Source organism: Mirounga leonina, unplaced genomic scaffold (assembly GCF_011800145.1).
Source record: "Mirounga leonina isolate KUSES-001 unplaced genomic scaffold, KU_Mleo_1.0 Mir_174, whole genome shotgun sequence".
Classification (NCBI taxonomy): Eukaryota; Metazoa; Chordata; class Mammalia; order Carnivora; family Phocidae; genus Mirounga; species Mirounga leonina.
The window spans coordinates 23,577,247-23,600,353 of NW_023270451.1; the positions used below are offsets into that span (position 1 = coordinate 23,577,247).

Here is a 23,107-nt window from a genome sequence, read left to right on the forward strand (position 1 = left end):
ACGCTAGCACGGAGCCTACCAGGTGGATGACCTCCATTGCCTGAGTCCGTCAGTGTTGTCAGGCCTACTGGCGTTTACATAGGAAAGAATATTCCAGGCAAGGCTGCTGTGAATCGCTCTCAACCTCTCAGCCGCAGCCAATCATTTCCTGCTGTAAATCTCATCTGACCCTTGCGTGGCCAGAATCAATGAGCACCCACCATAAACTCTCAAAAGTTGCAGAGAGCAGGAAGGAAAAACTGTGGGCTACCACTGCCAGCTGGAGAACAGAAGGAATCTTTTAAAAACAAAACAAAACACCCCTCTGCTTTTTCTTAATTCCCAAATTTCTACGACAGCTAGTTGCACAGAGACGAAGAGCTAAGCGTCTGGTAAGCAGCGTTTAAAAATCAAAGGGCGGAGAGCAATGGAGCTGCGACCTCGCACGTGACCACACAGTGCGCTCTCCTGCACTCGGGGACATCGGCTCCCTCTTGTAACAGCCAGCCGGCATTCCAGAGGTGCCTCGTTCGGGTTTCCTGAGCACACACCCACCACTCTGAGCTACGCGCTGCACACAAAACTCGCCGCTGCATTCGGGGGGTGTGGGGAGAGCTGAAAGGAGGGGTGCTGGCTCGAGGCCTGCCCGTCCTAAAAATGTAGGCCGCATCAACCCATTGTGGTCAAACTGGCGTCTCTGTGCAGACTCGGAGCTCCAAGCCAAAAACTGTTAAGTCTCACAGGATTCAGGGGTGGCTTTGCCTTAAAGGAGGTATTTTTCTACAATGACGCTCGTCTGTGACTGGATTTACTTTACAAACATCGTGTAAGCACAACACATGCTATGAAAGCTTTTATTCTCTAATCCTGACCCACAGCAAGTCGAGCAGGAGTTAAGTGAGGAGGTCCCATGTCTTAAGTTTCTGACCCTCATGACTTCACGAGATTGGTTTCTGTTAACCATAAAATAAAAGTTAGCATTCCTCAAATTGTTTCCACATAACTTATGAATCCTTTCACAGAGAAAAGAAGTCTAAAAGCCTTCAAACTATTACTCCAGACTAAACAAAATTATCTCATTTTGATATTCAGAAAAACGGAAGGCGCGGCAGTCACACAATGAGCTGATGAAGTACCTCTCTGTGGAGCCGAGAAGGCTTTCGGTCAGCAACGTGCCGCCGCGCTGGGACAGCGACACCAAAACACGGCGCCTGGCCCACCATCCCCCAGCACCAGAGTTAGGGAAGAAGAAAAGATCTTCTGCCTATTTTGGCACGGGGGTGGGGGGGCAGGCTTCCAGTGCAGTTAGGAAATCACCCCATCCTTGAAAGTAACAAGCAACTATCTGTCAATCAGAACATCTCTAACTAATTTCTCTTTGCAGCCTTTTGAAATTGTCTGGATTTTTGGTGCAAAATGTTACAATGGCAGGTCAGATACCAGTGCCAAAAAGGCAACTGCGAGTAGAAAAGGTTTGGGGGTACCCTACTGAAGAAACATCAGGAAGCAAGTTTGTTCCTTTTGCCCACCTGCTTCTGGGCCTCAGCCAAGTTGAAGGGCAGAGTTCCCTCTTCCAGTGGAGCAATTCGTTCAATGTCTGCTAAGGTCATACGTCTGAAGGGGAAAAAAACAAGCATGAGCAACAACAAAACACTAGTTTATTAAAATTTGCAATATGGAATTTGAAAACATTCCCGTTTTTGTTCCCCTATTTCAGAGTCCTCTTTTATTTGGCTTCTTTTTCTCCCACTGTGCTGCCCTCCTCCTACCCCCACCCCCTCCATCCCCTAACCTCCTTTTATTAAGCTAATTAGAAAAAAAAAAAAAAAAAAAAAAAGGCCAACTTACCCCCGTGGCTCATATAAATCTGCTAACTGAAACAAGATGTCAACTTCCATGGGTGTAACCTGACCAAATTTCTGAGCTGCCAGAACAAACTCCCCTGTATGGAAAAAGAGTTAAAAGGGAAAGATTCAAGGAATAGCCACTAAATGCAGCATTAACTCAAGGCGCTGGAGTGAGTGAACATCACAAAACTTTATTATCAGTCACAGAATTCAAGTAAACCCAAACAGGGCAAGAATTATTGCAATTCTTTCATTCGTCTGGAAGGTGTGTGCAGAATAGTTTCTCTAACATTGACTTTAAAAGCCTGATGTCTCATCGGAGGCCTTGGAATAAATGACACAGGACGTTATTCAAATTGCAGGTCCCAGAAAACAAGGAGGCCGATACGAAACTTCACATGCATCAGGCCTGGGAGGTTATATTAATGAAGCTGTGCAATTCCTAAGGCAATTCTCTTTTTTTAAAAACAAAAAACAAAAAAACATTAAAATGCTGATGTCTCGTTCTGAGGTTGTCACCAGTGTAAGTTTACGGAATTCCTCATGTACTTTTTTTGTTGTTGTTGTTACTGTTATTTTATTTTATTTATTTTTTTATTCTTATGTTAATCCCCATACATTACATCATTAGTTTTAGATGAAGTGTTCCATGATTCATTGTTTGTGCACAACACCCAGTGCTCCATGCAGAATGTGCCCTCCTCAATACCCACCACCAGGCTAACCCATCCTCCCACCCCCCTCCCCTCTAGAACCCTCAGTTTGTTTTTCAGAGTCCATCGTCTCTCATGGTTCATCTACCCCTCCGATTTCCCCCGCTTCATTCTTCCCCTCCCGCTACCTTCTTCTTCTTTTTTTTTTTTCTTAACATATATTGCATTATTTGTTTCCTCATGTACTTCTGAAGGCCACTTTAGAGGCCACAGATTTAGCTCAGGTTTTAGCACGATTTGAAAACAGTTAAGAAATTTTACATGGTTCCCTAATTCAGAGGCTGTCTTCAGTTTATTTAAAACTTGCTGAAGATTGTTTTATTTGCTTTTGTTTGTCTGATCAAAGGATGGAGCACACACATGTACCATATGGTTAATATGTGTCAATGGGATAGAAAAATCTGTAACGTAATTTCCTGGTTGCCTTCTTTACCCTAATAATAATACACCAAGATACTAACAGGCAAAAATTCAGATTTATTCTCACTCACCCTTAGTCACCTCTACATCTTTCCTGTTGCCAGCCAGAGTGCTGTAGATCTTTCTAATGAGTTCCATGTTGTTAAGGAGTGAATTAAATCCATTAAAATAGGAGAAGCTAACTTGATGGGATGTAGTACCTCCAGCAGCCTCAAGTAAGTTGAACGTAAGAAAGGGGAGGAGAACAATAAACAAAGGATTTATAAAATGAAGAAGATTCAGAAGTACATATATCAAATGCTAGTTTTGGAAGTAATCAAGAACGCATGGAAAAGAAGAAATGGCCATAAGTATTTTCTTTTCACATTAAAAAAAAAAAAAAAGCTATAAATGAATTTTAAAAGTAACTGCAACTAATCATGACCAGAGCTTATACTCTCCACACACAAGTCCTAGAAAACTAAATAAATACATGTGTAGGATTATAACAACAGGACCAGTAGTAATTTACAGAGTTCAAATTTCAATTGGAAATGTTTTATAAGTTTGTTTATTTCATCTAATGAGCAATTCTGAGAGGCTTAGACATGCACAACTATACTATACACATGCACACATGTGTGTGCTTAGACATGTAAAGCTATATTATACCAACCCAAACATAGTATGAAAGTGGTCAATCTAACATTAATATCATGATTTGTCATGTTACTTAGAACTAGCAATAAATAATCAGACTTTACACTGGTGGGATTTCTAGCAAACAAGCGTATTCCGGTAAAATTATGAGATGTCATATGCTTGGATGGGGGTTAAGACTGGTCAGAATACTGATAATCAGAATTTGTAAGAAGCCATATTTCTTCCCAGGGGGCAAGGGAAACAGATAGCACGGTCATTATGAATGGAACTTCAGTTTGGGGTTTCAAATTCTTTTTTTTAAAGATTTTATTTATTTATTTGACAGAGAGAAACACAGCGAGAGAGGGAACACAAGCAGGGGGAGCGGGAGAGGGAGAAGCAGGCTTCCCGTGGAGCAGGGAGCCCGATGTAGGGCTCGATCCCAGGACCCTGGGATCATGACCTGAGCCGAAGGCAGACGCTTAACCACTGAGCCACCCAGGCGCCCTGGGGTTTCAAATTCTATCCTTCCCTAACAAGGCAAAATATTTTTATTAGGAAAGCACTTCTTTATAAGGTAACAACCACATAAAACTTCACTTAGTAATCATTTAAAATAGCTGACCTAAGAGTTTAAAATGGAGTAGAGAAGGGCGGGGGAAGGCCAGAAAAGGAGCTAGACTAACACAGTGCAGAGTGGAAAAGGCCTTGTCAGACTTCCATGTCTCCCAAATGAGGAACCAGGAAATAAAGTGAAAGTGAAAAGCTATGCTGAGTTCCTGCCTATGGTAAGCATTGTGGGAAACCCAGAGCATGGTAAAAACACTCCAAAAGTCTTCTCCCTGGGACTAACAAAAGCACTGTGTAAGGGTTTCCAAATATGCATGATGATCAGAATTACCTGGGAAGCTTTAGAAAGGAGATTCTAGGACCTCACCACCTATAGGAGATAAATCCACAGGCCTGGAAGAAAATGTCATTATCTGTATTTTTAATATGCCTGGTCATTCTTATGCTTTGTGACCAAGGCCTGGGAACCTCCAGCACAGAATGTTCTGGGCCACCTTCTAGGTCCATGAGGTCAGAAGAATGGCTGGGCACCCACTGGGATTTAAGCTATGACACAGGCCAGCCGGGCCCCGCACATCACATGCGCCACTGTTCCTTCAATACACGCATGTTAAATGACCGAGTGAATTGAAGCTTTAGAGTTTCTCTTCTGCTGACCACTCAAAGAAATATATCTGCATGCACTATTTTTTTTTTTTTAATTTTGCCTTGATGAGAGTGAAGATTAGCATTTGACATACCCCAAAATATACAGCAAAATTAATATGAAACCATAAATTTGTTTTTCCTTTTTTAAAACCAGTTAATACATTTAAGATATTCCATATGATCCAGAAAACAAATTAACCTATCCCTAAAACTAGCCAAAATATACTGCCTGTAAGTTTAGTAATATATGGGATCACATTACAAAAATGTTAGTGTTTTAAACTGAAAAAACTCCACATAATTTTAAAGAATTGTTCTTATAATCCCTTATTTACTGAGCTTTTGCCAGGTAAAATAAACTGCTTCGTTAGGGCAAGTTACAACTTACAGCTACTAGACATTCTTCTACAAAAGGAGTCAAGACATGGGGGCGGATGGTGACCATGATGTCTCGGAAGTCAATGGCTGTAACTTTTCCGGTCCTGGCATTGTCCCTTTGCACAAAGGCTTGCTTTGCATGCTCCAATTGTATTTCCTACAAATAATGAAAGTGAAATAATTTGTGTTTCTGAATTACTTCAAAAGACTGCTCAATTTCAAATCAGGGTGAAGAAATATAGATCGTATCTTGATTTAACAAGCCTTACCAGCTTGTTAAATAACACCCTCAAGCTATCCTCTTCTTCCAAAGACAGAACTTTGCTCAGACCAGTGAACATGTCTCGGAAAATGCATTCCACCTTAAATCTCCTGCCCAGAGAAACCAAATCACTTCCGTGTTCTGCTAGAGTCCAAGGACACAAAGAAAATAAAAATTGGAATGAAGTTTGGTAGGCCCAAAAATATGGCCAAACCCAACTCAGGTGATGCAGACATCTACAGGGACATTAAGCTCTCTCCAAAGAAGAGACAAAAATTCTTACTGGTAACCTCGTACACAAAAATGTGACATAGTAACAAACCGAAAAGGGTGCTTCTCCTCTGGAATATGCTGTTCCTCTAACATACGGTTTCTCAGGCTTTACACCATTGGTATTTTAGGTGGGTTAATCTTTTGTTATGGAGAGCTGTCCTGTGCATCCCTCCCCTCTCTCTTTGCACTAGATGATGGTAGCCCCTTTACCCCCAAGAGCACGACAATCAAGAATGTGTCTGGAGAGGGCCACAGGTCCTGAATGAGGACACTGCTCCAGAATGAGGAAGTGGATGGTATGTGGGTCAGCCGTGGCAAAACTGCAGCAGTACCACTGTTTTAATTCCTATGATCTAAAGACAGGAAGCCCAACTGAGATTTCAGTTGTGATTCACAGGGAGTTAGCGTATATGCAAAATAAACAGCCTCCCATCAAACTGTGTAGGAGAAGCATCTCTTGCAAAGAGCATTTCATTATCTTCCTCATGACCTTGCCCATTTCCCAAATGGGCCCTCAGAGGTCTAATCTCTATGGAATTAAAAAGCACTGCAAGGACTTCAAATTATTTAAACGAGAAAAGTTTAATTAGTTGATACAGAGAATTACTGCTTTTTTTTTCAACTTTGGCGAGACAATGACTTACAGTAGTGTAAAAACAAATCATCCCTATGAGGTGGCGCGAGCTAAAGCACAGCAGAAGTGACGCAAGCCTGATCATGCTTCAAAGTGCTCCATCTCCCTTCTCTTCCCCCAGAAAGGTGGGAGATGAAGGAAGCTTGATAAAATATTAATAATAATTGAAGTTGCATAATGGGAACACGGTGGGTCACAGTGTAATATACTTTGCTACTTTAGAAGAGTTTGAAAATTTTAAATTTAAAAAAAATTTTAAAAGACAATACCATAGTAAGAATCAGAGTTCTTATCCTATTCAAAAGCTTCTTCTCAGCCATAGCATCTGCCAGTTTTGATCCAGCCTGTCCCTGTCCCAAGGCTCTTCTGGGACCTTTATCTCCCTGGTGACTCTTCCACTTAAATGGGAGGCTTCTGTCAGCCCTCTGTCCTCAAGTCTCCTCACTCTACTCCCCTAGGCCTCAAAGATTTCTCAGAAGGCTTGAATCCCAGATCCAAATCTCACTTATCTGCTGGACCAGAATTCCTAAGTGCTCAGAGAATATATCCACGTGGGTATCTTGTAAAGGCCACACAATGGCACATCACTAAATCCAAGGAGCTACTCTCAGCCTGGTCTCCAGCACCCCATGCTCAGTCCTTCCAGACCTTCCACACACCCCGACCTTTGTCTGCATTCCTCCCTCCGCCTGGTGTAGACTGCAGCTTCTTTCTGTAGTTCCTGAAATCCTACCACTTTCCTCCAGGCTTATCTCAAATGCCACCACTTAAGTAAATGTAAGTAGGTCTCTTAGCTGAAAAGAACTGATGTGATCATGTGGCTCCCTGCTTGCACCTCAATCCGTAAGATTTCCATCTTACTTGAAGCAGTTGTTTCTATTCCTGTCTTTCCCCTACCTCGCCAGGGAAAGGAGACTATGTCCTATTCATCCCTCCACTGGTGTAGGCAGAATGCCTTAGATATACTAGGTACTCAATAAACCACAGACATCATCTTCAGTGACAGGTATTCTATAAAACCAATTGAATGAACAAATCACACTCTACTGAACGAGAAGGTGTTCTCTGTATAAGTGCCTCCAATTTAAGAGGAAGAAACCAACTGTTAAACACCCTGTAGTGAAAAATGACCACAGTATGTATTCAGTTGAAAGTAAATGAACACAGTCTCCTTCGAATTACCAGACCCACTGCTAAAGCTATTGTAAGGCAAGATTACTCTCAACAACAGTAGGTGTGTTCACTTAGTTATCATCCGCACCCCACCTCCCGCCCCCACAGTTTATAACTCAACTAGAGTCTTAGGGATCCACAGACCAGGATACCAGAAAAGGCATCACCCACCCTGGCCACCCCATTTCCTCAGAATTCCTGGCCCCCTCATGTCCTCAGAACACGAAGACCAACCTGTTCGGAATTTCAAATTGGGAAACAGACATCAAAGTGGGGGTGGGTGCTCACACGGCAGAGCAGGGGATGCATCTGTAACAGGGATGGTGTCACTAACCATTTCTGTGCCTACACTTCAGGATCCAACATTTACTAGTGGGGATCCCTCGATCGCAGAACATGAAAGCACTTTTAACTCTAATGATGAACAACTTTAGAATACATTTCCAACAGCTCTGAAAGACTGGGGACACCATAAATTCCATGAAAAACAAGAAGCTAACTGAACATCATTCTCTAAATAGTAGGATAGAGTGAAAACATTTAGTTAAGTGTTTCCTCAAACTAAAGGCAGTTTGCTGAAGAAGTGGGTTGCCTTGTGAAGAACAACTGTTTATGTCATGACTATTTAGTCTTCTGGGTGAAGAAATAAAGCTATTACCTTAACCAACACAACAACCATGTTAACAGCATTTAGTGAACATATATTATGCACCAGATACTGTTCTAAAGCATTTTACAGTTTAAACTCACTTCTGCTCACAGCAACCCCATGAGCTGGGCACTATTATTAACTTTATTGTGGCAGTTGAGGAAACGAAGTCTCACAGGAAGCAGCGAAGCTGGAATGCAAACCCAGGCAGTTCTGCCCCCTGAGGATGCCCCTAACACTTCAGCACAGCACCTGGGGAGCCTGGGTCATGCGACCGTCAGGAATCTGATGACAAAATATATCTGACACTTAGGAATCTTAATAACTATGAAAAGACAAAAATTCAAGTGTGCTTTTTTTTTTTTTAAAGATTTTATTTATTTATTTGACAGAGACAGAGATAGCGAGAGCAGGAACACAAGCAGAGGGAGTGGGAGAGGGAGAAGCAGGCTTCCCGCAGAGCAGGGAGCCCGATGTGGGGCTCGATCCCAGGACCCTGGGATCATGACCTGAGCCGAAGGCAGACGCTTAACGACTGAGCCACCCAGGCACCCTCAAGTGTGCTTTTAAATTATTCTTAATGCTCTAGATTTTTTGTTGTCTGTTTTCATGAGAAAACAGTAAAATTTGAGACTTTTTCCTGAAGGAAGATGTCTTTTATGTGCTCCAAGGGCTAGGACTGTTCTCCCAGCAAGAGTGGAGACCACGGAGAAGAGGAACCATATCTAAAGGTCTTCTGGCCTTGCTCACTTACAACCCCAAGAGACTGAGTAGAGAAAGACAAATAAGGAGGCCTTAGGGAGCCAACACATAGATACTCTATAAATACTTAAGTTGAGGGGTGCCTGGGTGGCTCAGTCGTTAAGCATCTGCCTTCGGCTCAGGTCATGATCTCCAGGTCCTGGGATCGAGCCCCACATTGGGCTCCCTGCTCAGCGGGAAGCCTGCTTCTCCTTCTCCCTCTGCCTCTCTCCCTGCTTGTGCTCTCCCTGTCTCTCTCTCTCTCAAATAAATAAATAAATCTTTAAAAAATAAATAAGTAAATACTTAAGTTGAGAATGAATGACTTTTGAAATAGATATTCAGGCTCGCTATTGATGGCAGAGTGACTGAAAATCAAAGCTCTTCACTGGCACCTCCAAAGCTGTTTAAGGAAAACCTAATGCATACCCATAGAGCCTAGACCCTGATGGTTTCTAGATCTGAACCCAAGGGGATAAAAGTGGGACAGAGAGCTTGGAGATGCACGATGTAGGGCTTAAGTAAAATAGTGATCGTTTCATGGGGCGCCTGGGTGGCTCAGATGGTTGGGCATCTGCCTTCGGCTCAGGTCATGATCCCGGGGTCCTGGGATCGAGTCCCACATCGGGCTCCCTGCTCAGTGCAGAGCCTGCTTCTCCTTCTCCCTCTGCCATTCCCTCTGCTTGTGCTCTTCTATCTCTCTGTCAAATAAATAAATAAAATCTTAAAAAAAAAAAAAAAATAGTGATCGTTTCCAAAATGAGCAGAGGAGCAGAGAACAATGGGAGAAGCAAGAGTTACATTCAAATATTTAAAGGTTAAAGGACTACCAGGGACAAAAAAGAAGTTAGACTGGTCCTCTATATCTCTTTAAAAAAAAAAAAAATGGAGAAAAAAATATAGGGATCAGGTTTTAGCATAAAACACCAAAGTCTTTAACCTATACAACTCTTCAGCAATGAATCAGGCTACACCGCAAAGTAGCAGGTTCCTAGTCACTGGCAATATCTGAGCAACAACAGGCTAAGGAACATATGTCAAGGAACCTCTTTATTTTAATACAGGGAGTTATGGAAGCAATCTGTTATGATGACAAACATCTGAAGTTTGGAACAGGAATGAGCAGAGCTCAAGTATCAATCATGACACTCCTAGGAGGATTAGGGGAGTATATATCTTACAGCCCCTGCAACATCGACCGTGGAGGGTTGTAAAAACGAGACGTCATGCATGACAGGCACTTACTAAGTGGGAACTTTGATTTTTGTTGAGGTGAATGGTTTAAAATCCTCTAAAGACCCTTTCAGTGTTAGGTTCTTTGAGTCTTTAAAAAATCACCTAAGGAACAGTGGCTCTGCTGAGTCATTCTGAACCAGCCACAGAAACAGAGAGATGAAGACCAGATTGGGTAGAGAACACAGTAACGGCTGAACGCCCAAGCACTTAATTACAGGCCAGAGGCCAGGCCAAGAACTTAAAACATGGTACTTCATGAAAGCCTCACAATAATTCTGTCAAGTAATTATTATCTTTATCTTCCAGAGAGGTACCTGGAGCTCTGGGAGGTTAACTAACTAGTCCAAAGTCACACAGCCAGGAAGTGGCAGAACTGGGATCTATTCTGAGTTATTGTCTGATTGTAAAACTGGGATTTTTAACCACTAGCTGATGCTGCCTTGGGTAAAATCGTAAGAGGATTGTTAACAGATAACTGGAAAAGAGATTTTAAGAAAAGCTTTGGTGACGACTTAATACATAAAATGGAGCAAGATAGATCTCAAAGAATCCTCCCCTTGGATGATGAGAGAGATAGAAGCATCTACCATGAAGGAGAACACCTAAGGGGAAAGAGACGAGACAGTTGCCAATGAGAAACTTGGGGCGAGATGGGCTTAAGTTATAAAACAGAAGTTGAGCTATAAACAAAAGAAAGCTAGAGGTACAGACAGAAATGTAAATGTGGGAAAGGGAGATAGCAGGATTTCAGTGGGGGAGAAAACCAAAAGCTACCATTTAACTGTTACTAAGTGTATGTTACGCTGCAGCGACTATTGTGTTTTCCCTGTTTCATCTCTATGAATCCTCCCAACGGACTTAAGAGGTGGGCCCTCCGTCACCTCCATTTAGTAGTTGGGAAAATGCAGTAAAGAGCAGCTCAGGGTCACATGATGCTGAGGATGAACCTGGACATGCACCTGAGCGGTCCGGCTCTGGAGTTGCAATCTTAACCTACATGGACTGTCTGTTCCTTTTCGGGGGACGCCTAGCAAAAACCCGAAGAAAAAAATAACACTTGTAGAAATAGAGGAGATCGGCCCACAGTACATCAAAAGAGCAGCCAAGTGACCAAAGAATGCAACTGATATCTTAAAAAAGTGAGTATGGAAATACAACAGAGGGCCTGGGACCTGGTGGGAAACCCAGAGAGCTGGGAAGATGGCACAGCCCTGCCAAGGGAGCTCAGCTCTCACCAGTGCCAGGCGACGGGGCGCTTGCTAAGTGCTGCTGACAGGGACGGCAAAGACTAAGGAGAAAGGGCCAACCTCCACCCGAGGCCACAAGGTCACAGAGCAAGGAGCCCCAGGGCTATCTCGAAGACAGTTCTGCTCAAGCACATGAAAGGAGGCCCAATTTCTCTTTCTTATTTGCCAGCGAACGGTTTTCTGTTCCTGCTATTCTGCTGCATGATGATTAATGGAATAGGCTTTTACTGCAGCCGTTTCCAACTACTTCAGCAAACCCATTCAGATTGCTGGAGGGAAAGAAAAAAATCAAACTCTTCAAAATTGCTAGCTGTACAGAAATAAACATATGGGGGGGGTTACACCATTTCAGGTCTAACATTCATGCTTCTAATAGTTCCAGGCCTGTCATTTCCTTAATAATGTCCAATTTTCAAGTGGGTATATTTTGAATGCAAAAATTCTCTCCACCTCTATTCAGACATGCAAGTTTGTGCTTCAGCCTGAGGACAATTTATCAGAACAAAAAACAAAACAAAACAAAATAGACCAACAGACCTTCAAAACAAGCAGCAGATCCAGATGATTTATATTATAAAGCCAAGAACACCAAAAAAGACCCCTGGCTAGTTTGCATGTTTTGTGTTTTGTACAGTTATGAAATTAAAAAAAAAATTAACTAAAACTTTAATAAAAGGAGGGAGTTATCAATAAGGATATGACTCAAAAGAATTCTGGGGAAAATGCAGGTAATTATTTAAGAAAACAAGGAAGAAACTGTATAAAGATTTGCTTTAAAAATATGGTATCACATTTAGCCCTCCTTTAAATAAATTCTGTATTACATTGAGTTTCAGAACCTGTATTCAACACACAAGTATCCGCTTCATTTTCACAATCCTGTGCTAATTCGGAGGGAAAAAAATCTAGTTAAAATAAAGATCCACATATTACTAAACAGAGTTAAAAACAGAACTTAGCAAAGGAATAGGGAGAGAGATAAGTAGTTCCCATTCGTGACATTTTTCTGTGTCCCCCATATTCCACCCATGCGGTCAGACTTCCAGAGTTCAGGGTGAAATTTCATCCCCAATTCACTGGGTGGGGCCTTTAATTGAAAAAGTCCTTAGCAGAGCATTGCATGTGGCCCTGCACACACAGCAACACCTCGGCAGAAACCAAGTACAGAGCTCTTCCATCTCGATTTCCTTACTCTTCTGATTTAACGTTAAACTTCACAGTGGGTAGCAGCTGGGGAGATGTTGTATGGAGTGCTCATTTTTACCAGGATGTTACTGTAAAAGCCTGCACACCAGGCTGCTCAGCAAAACAGCAAGCAGACAAACACCACGGACGCAACAGCATGATGAATTCTCATTTCCTCTGCCCAGAGAGTGGAAAGTGCAACGTGAACGCAATGCGTCCTGCATCTAATTCTCCAAGTGACCGGGATAGGACCACATCTGCAGTCACCCACCACCAAACTAGCAATGGCTTCCAGCTGAACACAAAATACAATCTAATCTCCTAGAAGAGCTGAGGGCAAACAACATTAGCTACTTTCCCTCGTTTCATTTTGGAATATCAAGTTGGGGCTGTATTTATGAAACACTACCGAAGCTGTACTCAGACTCCATCTGGTCCAACTTAAAGATCAACATAAAAAGCACTCACATGTTAAAAATGGAAGTATAATCATGGTCTCTGGCTACTAAAGATCCATGGTCTAGGTATTTTAACTAATACAGATGGCAAGGTGAGGGACAAAAGAGAGATACAAATGGCTTGGGTTATTCGATCCTAAACAAGGACCTTGTTATTGTCTACTAACCTGTTTAAACGACTATGGCTTCAGTGAGTTCGACGACAAGTGATTGTTTTTTGTTCACACCTGACGTGTTCTATCAATTCCAAAGCTTGAGAATTTGATGTTGCCATGGCTGAAGGCTACGTTTCCTTCTGTTTGGGGGGGGGGGGTACAATTTCTTTTTTGTGTTGAAAGCTTTGCCTTTACCAGGATGGCATGACGAGTACAGCGCTGTTAAGTGATGGTGACTCTAAAGGGTCGACCACAGCTGGCCAGGAGCAGCCGATCTCTGGCCGGAAGAGTGACAGGCGACAACCACCAGTGCCTGGAAACAGTAGCTTCCAGAGTTCTACTCTCTAGGGCTCAGAAACTAAATAACCAAAACGTCCATTTTACACTGAAAAGACTAGCCCGGATCTGTACACCATGCTGACCCACAAGCCAAAATGGGTCAATTTCACTTCACAAAAATAACCCAAGTTGTTTGGTTGCCGTTATTAGCATGAATATGCTCTGGCATCCAACAGGACGGTCACGGAACTCGAGATCCTTGCCAGTGTGTGTGTCCAGTCTAGGACACAAGACAGCTCTGATTCCCAGGAGCGACTCCCAACTCTATCTACAGTGACTCATCCTCTTCTGACAAAAGGGGGACCTGAATAAAGTTACAGTAAAACACCCACACCTTTGGGTTCAGGGCTCTCTGTTGGGTTAGGTAACTTCATTCTTAAATTCTATTTGAGGAAAAGACATTTAGAGAGGATTTTTAGCCCCATTCCCTCCCAAGTCAGCAATCCTATTTCTTGGGAAATTAAAGCAACCCAAACTTAAACTCCGGCCTCTTCATGAATTCAGAGCATTGCTCATTTCTTGATGATTTCTTTTCGAGCAAGAGGAGGAAGGCCCTTGGAAACAGAAGAAATTTCCTGGCTCCGTAAAATGAGGAACAGAATTCCTTGGAAATGCCCAAGTCTGTGGGCCCGTAGTGGGGCTCCTATAGTACCGTCTGACCTCCAAGGAACTGAAGAGAAGAGGTGGAAATAGCCCAGCAGCACACAAGTGAAGAGCGATTACAAGCAAAGCACTGCTCTGCAGCCCCTCGGGAAAACCGCCTCCTCTGTGCGCCCCATTTCAGTAGCCCATCACCACCCTTCCACTTGCCCGAGCCTGAAACTCACCTAAAAAAAGGTGTGAACTGGGAGTTTTACCTTATCCTTAACTGTCTCCATCCTATTAAATCACTAAGCCTGATCAGGCCTATCCCTCACCTTCTCTTGAATCCACCTGCTTTGGCTCATCACCATTACCATCCAACCAAGGCCACTGTTGTTTCTCTCTGGAATTAGAAAGTGACCAACCAGTCTTCCCTGACCTCAATGAGATCCCACTCCATTGGATTTTCCACACAACAGCCAGGACGATCTTTCTGGAACACAAATCTGATCATGTTTGCCTGTCTAAGCTTCTCATCAACACTGGGATGAAAACCTGAAAACCCGATTCTGTGCTTTTTAAACAGTCAGGGTTTTTGTAGTCTAGACCAGTGTTTCTCAATGTGTGGCCCTTGGACCATCTGGAATATCACAATTCAGGATTCTTGTTTGAAAGGCAGTTTCTTAGGCCCTGTCCAGACCTACTGAAACAGACCCTTGAGGGGCAGAGAGGCCAGGATTCTGTCTTTTAAAATAATCACTTCAGAAAAATTTTACCCAAAATCTGAAAAACATTGCCAGAGACTTATGAAAATTAAAATCAGCTTCAGTTCCACCTATCTCACCCTGAACAACTCCAGAAAACTAAGCCTCTGTGTGCTCATCTTTCATACAGAAACAATGGCAAATGCTTAACATCTAAGATGATCACAAGGACAAATACGAGTAAAAGCACTTTCTAAGCTGGAAAATGCTATGTGAGAGGTAACTGAAAACAGATTTCTAGTTAACACATATATTGCATTTGGTAGCCATCCTAGACTTTTCTATTCTGAATCTGGAGCAACTAGAATCTATGTGTAGATTATTTTAAAATTATTAATAATATGTGAAATATATACCTATGATTATAAAAGATCATCAAAATGACACCTGAAAATGTCATTACCTGAAAATGACAGGGGTGCCTGGTTGGCTCAGTCGGTTGAGCACTGGACTCTTGGTTTTGGCTCAGGTCATGATCTCAGGGTCATGGGATCGAGCCCTGTGTGGGGCTCTGCACTCAGTGCAGAGTCTGCTGGAGATTCCCTCTCTCACCCTCTGTCCCTCCCACTTGTGCTCTCGCTCTCTCCCTCTCTCTAAAATAAAGAAATAAATCTTAAAAAAAAAAAAGGTAACTGAAAATGACTGAAACACATACCCCTACTAAGGGCCTCTTTTGTTATATTTGGCAATTAATGGATGGGGGTCAGGAATGCTCAATGTCCAGCAAGGCATGACTGTACACCATTCAGAAGCACAGCCCCTTCCAGGAACAGAAACTAGTTTTTTATAGCCTTGGCCCTGGAGATAATGTAATAAAATGGCAACAGCATAATATTTTTAATCCCTCACAAGTCTGTGATCTTATGGAAGAAGCTACTAAGCTCTAATAGTTTCTGTGTACTCGTTTGGGGTACTCCTTTGGGAACCCAATGAAAGCCATGAGCATTTTCCCCAGAAAATTACCGGTAAATGCAAACTTTTACCTAGAGTCCGTTTATTCTTTTGCATACAATAGGGGGTAATGATAATTACCTCTCACAGTATTGGGATGCTATTATCAGAAACAGAATATTTAAAAGCACTTCATAAATTATAAAGATTGTTACTATTATTACTTCTATTTTCAAGAGTGAATCTTAGTACCAACAGAATAATTTAGCAGAAAAGTTTAAGAGGTCTCACTCTGTGCTCACATTTGCCTATGATGTCCACCCAATAACCAACTAAAAATGATCTCCCAAAGAAGATATACAAATGACCACTAAGCACATGAAAAGATGCTTGGCATCATTAGACATTCGGAAAATGCAAATCAAACTCACAAATGAGATACTGCTAAGAGGCCTAAAGCGAAAGGCCTCAGTTGCTCATCTGCAAAATGGGGTAGTTAACTAGATGTACTTACGCTGGTCTCTGGTCCTTTAAGTTTGTCCTTTCGATGGCTGCCCTGACCACACTTGGAATGTTGGTTTCAGCTCTACAGCTGCCATAGGGTCTGTGCTACAAACTCCTGAGGGTTTTTGCTACAAGAGAGCAGCCTTGTGGGGTGTACACACTTGCTTGCAGCTGTTCCTTCTGAGCTATCGGATGGATAAACACAGCAACAACCCCTAGATCTGTGCATTGTAAGGATCTAAGAAGTTGTTATCTCTGTACCTCTTGGCCCTTTGCACAAGGCCTCTGGACAAACCCTGCATGTTCTGCAAACATTTGCTCAACTGGGTGGTTTGTCTCAAGCGAGTCATAATCACAGCACAAGAAATACTCTGCACAGGGTAGAAAGTTTAAGTTGATGCCATTTATGAACAGGAGTTCCATCAGGTATAGAAGAAGAGTATTTCTCCAAATTGTTTTCTAAAAAATTCAGTATATTAAAACCCATTTTCAACTAGCAACCATAAAATTGAAATCAAGAATAGATGTATGTGGGCGCCTGGGTGGCTCAGTTGGTTAAGCGACTGCCTTTGGCTCAGGTCATGATCCTGGAGTCCCGGGATCGAGTCCCACGTCGGGCTCCCTGCACAGCAGGGAGTCTGCCTCTCTCTCTGACCCTCCCCCCTCTCATGCTCTCTATCTCATTCTCTCTCTCAAATAAATAAATAAAATCTTTAAAAAAAAAAAAAGAATAGATGTATGTGGAAATATTCACAATATTTTAAAATACACCTACATACCCTCATATCAAACTACTCCCATTCACACATACACACTCCTCATGTAGTTAAGAGAGGACGACAGACCTGGAGACAAAACACAGGAGCAGTAAATTCAACAGTATCATTGATGGGGTAACAGGACTGCAGTCCCACTTGCTTCTGAAATTCTTCTCTATCAACTAGGAACAAGACTCTGGGAAGGAGGCTTTGTATCCCTGCTTCTTGCTTCAACACTATCATTTACAGGGAAATTGTAAGTCAGGCATGCTTAGCTCAAAGAATATCAAATTGATTCACCACTTTATGAAGTTAAAACCAAAGCACAGAAAACAACACACCAGCAGAGCATTCAAGCAGCGCCCATGACTGGCACCAGCCCAGCGAGCGGGCAGCTTGGCCAGACAGGGAACATGTCAAGTCCTCACAGCCACGTGGTGGCTTATAACAAACTCGCACGTGCTCAGATAAGAGTAAAACACTCATATGGGAAGAAAACAGAAATCTGACCTTGCCAGAGAATGGCTCTGCTCACCGGTCACAAGCAGCTGTACGTAGACCAGCATAGGTAACTCACAAATGGGACACTTCAGTTGGCTGGAAGCAGCCCGAACTCCCTTCTAGGACCGTCTGTAGGACAGAGCAGTGTTTTCTCTACATACCACTAAGGCTCCCTGAAAACACAAACACTTCTCAGCTGTCCCGATGGCCGCTCCTCTTCCTTGTCAGGTGCCAGGTAGCAGCATGCCCGGGGACAGGCCTTTCATGGTGTGAGCGGCCAAGCACCTGCTTTCACAAGCTTGGCACCAGCCGGGGAGCTGCTGCCTACTTCTGAGCCCTGCCCTAGGGCAGAAAGGCGGGTGTGTGCTCGACAAAGCAAGAGCCCAAAATATAGGAGATTAAGCTTTCTTCTATCTTTAAGGAGTTCCTGCCTACAGAAAAGAGCCCAAAGGAAGCCAACCAAGCATTCGGAGTAGGGGTCTGAAGCTAAACCTGCATTCAGAAAAGAGTTCAAAGGAAGCCAACAAAACATGTGAATGGGGGGTGGGGGAAGTAATCCAACGGTAGACATCAAAACTGGCATTTCACTGACATTCACAGAAAGTAAATGTAAGCGACTGCCCTACAAGTTGCAGCTGGAAACAATCAGTAATCCCTGAGTCATTTAATCTGACTCTGGTTTCTCCATATCTTGAAGAAGGCCTAGAAGCCGCTCTGAGTGGCTTACAGCTGACTCAATTCAGCCTAATTGATACCTGCTTAAAAGGGAAACGTGATCATCCCTACTACTGCTAACGTCCCATTAAGGCTAAAAGTTAATTAGGTCGTGTTCCATAAAGTCAATTTGAGGCATTTGTCTCAATAGCATTATTGTAATTATTCCTCATCAAAATGAATACCACCTCCTACTGCGCGCCAATGTCTTGTGTAAACAACAGCAAAAATCCAACAACTCACATTCCATTCTACACCTGAGTTATTTAAGTCGGTTTGTGTTTACATAGAACGGAAAAAGGGGATTCATAGACATTAACATTTAAAAAAAATACAAAGGTATGTTTAAAACATCTTGCTTTAAGTTTCCGAAGACCGGGAAAATAATAGCAAACTAAATAAATAGCATGACAAATTTTATATATCATAACAAAACCACTAAAAGTCAAAAACAGAAGTACCTATTAAAGTCAACCTAGTACATATGCTCGTGCCTGAGAGTGGATCCCACAAAATGCTGACTGAATGAGCACATGACACAGCCTACTCGCGTGTGTGCGTGTGTGCGTGCGTGTGTGTGTTTGTGGGCATGCATTCTTGAGCCCTGAACATCCACCCTGACACTACACCTTGCCACCATACCTCAGAAGGCTCTGGCAAAGTCTTAGGCACATGAAATAAACAGGGGCAGCAGGATACCCCCAAAGACATTTCTAGTGACAAAGGAAAGAAGGTCATTTCCCTGGCAAATTTTCCCTCAAGACCCAGAATTTAAACACAGCAAAATAATGGCCTTCTGTGAGTCTTTTTAAATTACATTTAATAAAATATAAATAAAATTAAATGTTAGAGAAACAAAACAAATGCATCAAAGTCCAAAAGAAAGAATCATACAGCCTACCTACCATACAGATATTGACCTTTAGTGACTAAATGTTAATATTGGAATTAAAACATTCTAAGAATTACACCTCAGGAGGACAACTAAAGTGCAATCATGTTTTGTTACTACTTGTCCACTGGCATCATCAGTGGTCTAATGATGGGACCACAATGGGATGCGGGTGGTGATGAGAGAAAGGCAGGAGGGACAAGGCCAAGGAAGGTGCACCCCAGAAATGTAAACAACCCCGAGTTTCACCCTGGGTATGGACAGCAGATACTCTCTGAACAGTGATTCTCAAACTTGGCTGCACATCATAAGCACCTGGGAAGCTTTCACTATCCCAATGCCCAGGTTCTCGCTGCCCACCTCCCCAGTCAAATCTAATCTCTAGAGGTGGGGGACCCAAATACCAGTTGTTTTTAAAGCTCCCCAAGTGATTTCAATCTGCAGTCAAGTTGCAGACCCAGTGCCTTTGTCTATAAAAGGCCTCCAGTGAAATAATTCTACAGTTAGATGCTGATGAGGACATGTCTGTCCATTTCTCAAAGAAAAACAAAATATTGGTGTATAGTAGTGGAACTAGTCATAAGCCAAGAATTCAAGTTCCAATCCTGCCCCTTCCCCGACTTATGTGACTTTTCAGCAAATCACTTGATTTCCTGGGGCCTCAATGCATATTCCTTTTCCACAGGAAGGGATTCTACACAGTCTGTAGGAACCCATTTAATCATATCTTGTTTACATACTAATGAAGAAATACTTTCAAATAGGATGGTGTGTCTAGGTTAGCAATTTTGAGGTAAATCAGGATCCCAGTTTTACTTATTTACTCTTTAAGAGCTGGACCCACCAGTAAAAACTGAGTGAATTCTGCATATGTCAGGTGTCTTTTTCTTTCTTTTCCAAAATGTAGTTGCACAAATTCTGAATCCCAGTTAAATGGAATACGTTGATGAATTGTGGTCTGTCCAAAAACTTGCTTAACGTCCTCTGAAAAGAGAAAAGAAAGATAAAAACAAATTAGATTTATCCTTATATAGTAAGTTACTAAAAGGATATTGCTACTTTCTCCTTATAAAAAATAATTCAACTTTAAAACCACACAGGTTATAAAACCATGGCAAAAATAAAAGTTGGAATCTTCATGCAATCAGTCAAGAAACCAAAATTAATAGTCCCACCAATAAAGAGAAGAAAAAAATCAAGAAGTCACACACAGATACACGCATGCATGCACGCACGCCTAGAAGGCAGTAGGAAACCAAACCAAGATGATCATCTAATTCTAATATCATCATCTCACATGTTTTGTTTCAACAAGTATTATTTTCTAAACACAGGGGACATATGTACATATAGAAACACACACAGCACTATACAAGTCTTAAATATAGTCCTTTCTCAAGTTATTAAAAAGTTCTCGACTCTTTAATAATATTGGTTCTCCCAATCCATGTGCATGGAATATTTTTCCATTTGTTTGTGTCATCTTCAAGTGACATAGTCAGGCAGAGAAAGACAAATACCATGTGACTTCACTATGTGGAATTCAAGAAACAAATGATGGTGACAGATGGCGACTACTTTATCATGGTGAGCACTGTATATATATATATATATATATATAATTGTTAAATCATTATGTTGTACTCCTGAAACTAATACTACACTGTATGCTAAATACACTTCAGTTTTTAAAAAAAGTTACTGAGGATTTAGAAATCAGCCAGAAATATCTTGAAGCACATACTCAACAGCACTAAGACCATTTGAGCTTTAAAAAGTTCCACCAGTCCTGAGAGAAAGGCGTTTAAAGACAAAGGTGATGGGGAAGTAGAGCCCACAGCCCAATTTCTTCAACTTGATACAGCACATCGTCCACAGAATCCCATTTTAGATGGGCACCGAATGTACTAGTAATGATCCTTCACCTCTTTTGAGCCTCTTCCACAAATATATCGGTAAGAAAACTGACAAAGAAAACAACAATAGGAAAAACCTGACTTTTCTAAAGCTTCACGTTTCTATTTACAAGTCTCCCCCCTCCCAACAAAAATGTGTTTGGAGGGCAGAGGGACACAAATTATTATATTAATGAAATTTTGTCCTGGTCTTCACTTCCTTAAATATATCTACCAAACCTGCTCATTTTTATGAGCAAACTATGCCTGATACCTTGGGGATTCCCCCTCCCCTTGCACCCATTAAAAAAGAAAAAAGAAGTTAGTCCTTTAGTTCTCCAAAAGGAGCCAAAAACTTTGGCACAGGTTTCCACTGTTTCCCCCAAATTTCCTACTTCTACCCCATTTCATCCACAAGTTTTTATTACATGTCTTTAACATTTCCAGAAAGTTTTTAAGTTTGGCCATGAAGAAACAGGCCAGTGCTGCCATCAGCAGAAGGATGGGCGTTTATCTGCAGAGAAGGCAGTAAAAATCAGAACTATGCTGGGCATAAATTTTATAAAAGGTGGCAGAAAATCTCAGGCTGGCCCTGAAGAGGACAATAACAAAAAAGTTTTAAAGTACAACTCTCAATTTCCTTGAATTTATTCTGTCTTTTAGGAAGAGAGAGAGAGAGGGGGGGGGGAAAAAGGAAGTGAAACAAGAATTGAGATTTAAAAGAAAAAAACAAAAAAGGAAAGATCCCCAGAGAGTGAGGGTGATGGTTGTCCTCGATGAAATAAATTAAGCAGGAAAAACAAGTTTCTTTACAGCTCTAAAACATCTAAGAAATTTCTGAACCAAAATTCCAATGGCTTGGCTTCAAATGCTACTACTAATCAGGACTAACCTTTCTGAGGCATTAGCCATGTGCCAAGTACTATTCTAACGGCTCTATGCATCAGTCCTCAGTGGTGAAACAGATAATGCCCTAGAAAATCCGTAGCTTCTTTCCATTCTAAATTTCCATACCTCTGCATGAAGCAGGCCCCACAGAGGTTCAGAGAAGGCTCCCACAATCTTCTAATCTAGACCAATAAAGTATCTAGTGGGAAATGATGTTCAAATGACAAAGACGTGACCAAAAGAAAAAACACAATTTTTACACTGTAAAAATTTCATACCATAATAAAATGTAAACAAAAATGGTGTCCTAGTCATTTTTCTGCCAAGCATGCAGATGGAGTAAAGTTTTACATAATAATCATGCATAGCTTTCAAAAATGACATTCTTCCTTTTCCTGACTTCTCTCTCCTTCAGTGTCCCATACAAAGTAACAGACGGTAGTAACCAAATACTGGTATATAAAGCTATGAGACTTATTATTCATTTTAATATTTATATGGTCTAAGACTGGAAATATACATACATAAATTTAAGTCACTCAAGAATGAGTAAATGAGGGCGCCTGGGTGGCTCAGTTGGTTAAGCGACTGCCTTTGGCTCAGGTCATGATCCTGGAGTCCCGGGATCAAGTCCCGCATCGGGCTCCCTGCTCAGCGGGGAGTCTGCTTCTCCCTCTGACCCTCCTCCCTCTCATGCTCTCTGTCTCTCATTCACTCTGTCATTCATAAATAAATTAAATAAATAAATAAATAAATAAATAAATAAATAAATAAATAAATAAAAATAATTAATAAATAGTAAATGAATTTAAAATGTGCCTCACTGTAACCTAATTAGTTTTCCTATAATTAAAGTAACATTTACTGCCTAGTAGAGGCTCTGACTTGAATTCAAAACTGTGAACTTTGAACTCTAAAGTCTAGCACCGCCTGCAACTATACCACAGATCTTTTCTCTCTTATGAAGTCTGCTTGAAATACTGAAACCCAGTCACTCTCTCGGGGCGCCTGGGTGGCTCAGTCGTTAAGCGTCTGCCTTCGGCTCAGGTCATGATCCCAGGGTCCTGGGATCAAGCCCCGCATCGGGCTCCCTGCTCGGCGGGGGGTCTGCTTCTCCCTCTCCCACTCCCCCTGCTTGTGTTACCTCTCTGGCTGTGTATCTGTCAAATAAATAAATAAAATCTTAAAAA

General features: G+C 41.9%; 1 protein-coding gene across 3 annotated transcripts in view; it reads right to left on the reverse strand.

The window, feature by feature from the left end:
• The window catches only part of SLC25A13 (solute carrier family 25 member 13), a 180,053-nt gene that overhangs the window by 70,074 nt on the left and 86,872 nt on the right, over window positions 1-23,107 (reverse strand). For all 3 annotated transcript variants that reach the window (XM_035020604.1, XM_035020603.1, XM_035020605.1), the window contains 5 exons: window positions 19,979-20,118; window positions 5,187-5,333; window positions 3,031-3,169; window positions 1,828-1,921; window positions 1,509-1,593 (listed from right to left, as the gene is read on the reverse strand). In XM_035020604.1, coding sequence (XP_034876495.1) covers window positions 1,509-1,593; window positions 1,828-1,921; window positions 3,031-3,169; window positions 5,187-5,333; window positions 19,979-20,118 — 605 coding nt within the window. The remainder of the gene's footprint in view (window positions 1-1,508; window positions 1,594-1,827; window positions 1,922-3,030; window positions 3,170-5,186; window positions 5,334-19,978; window positions 20,119-23,107) is intronic.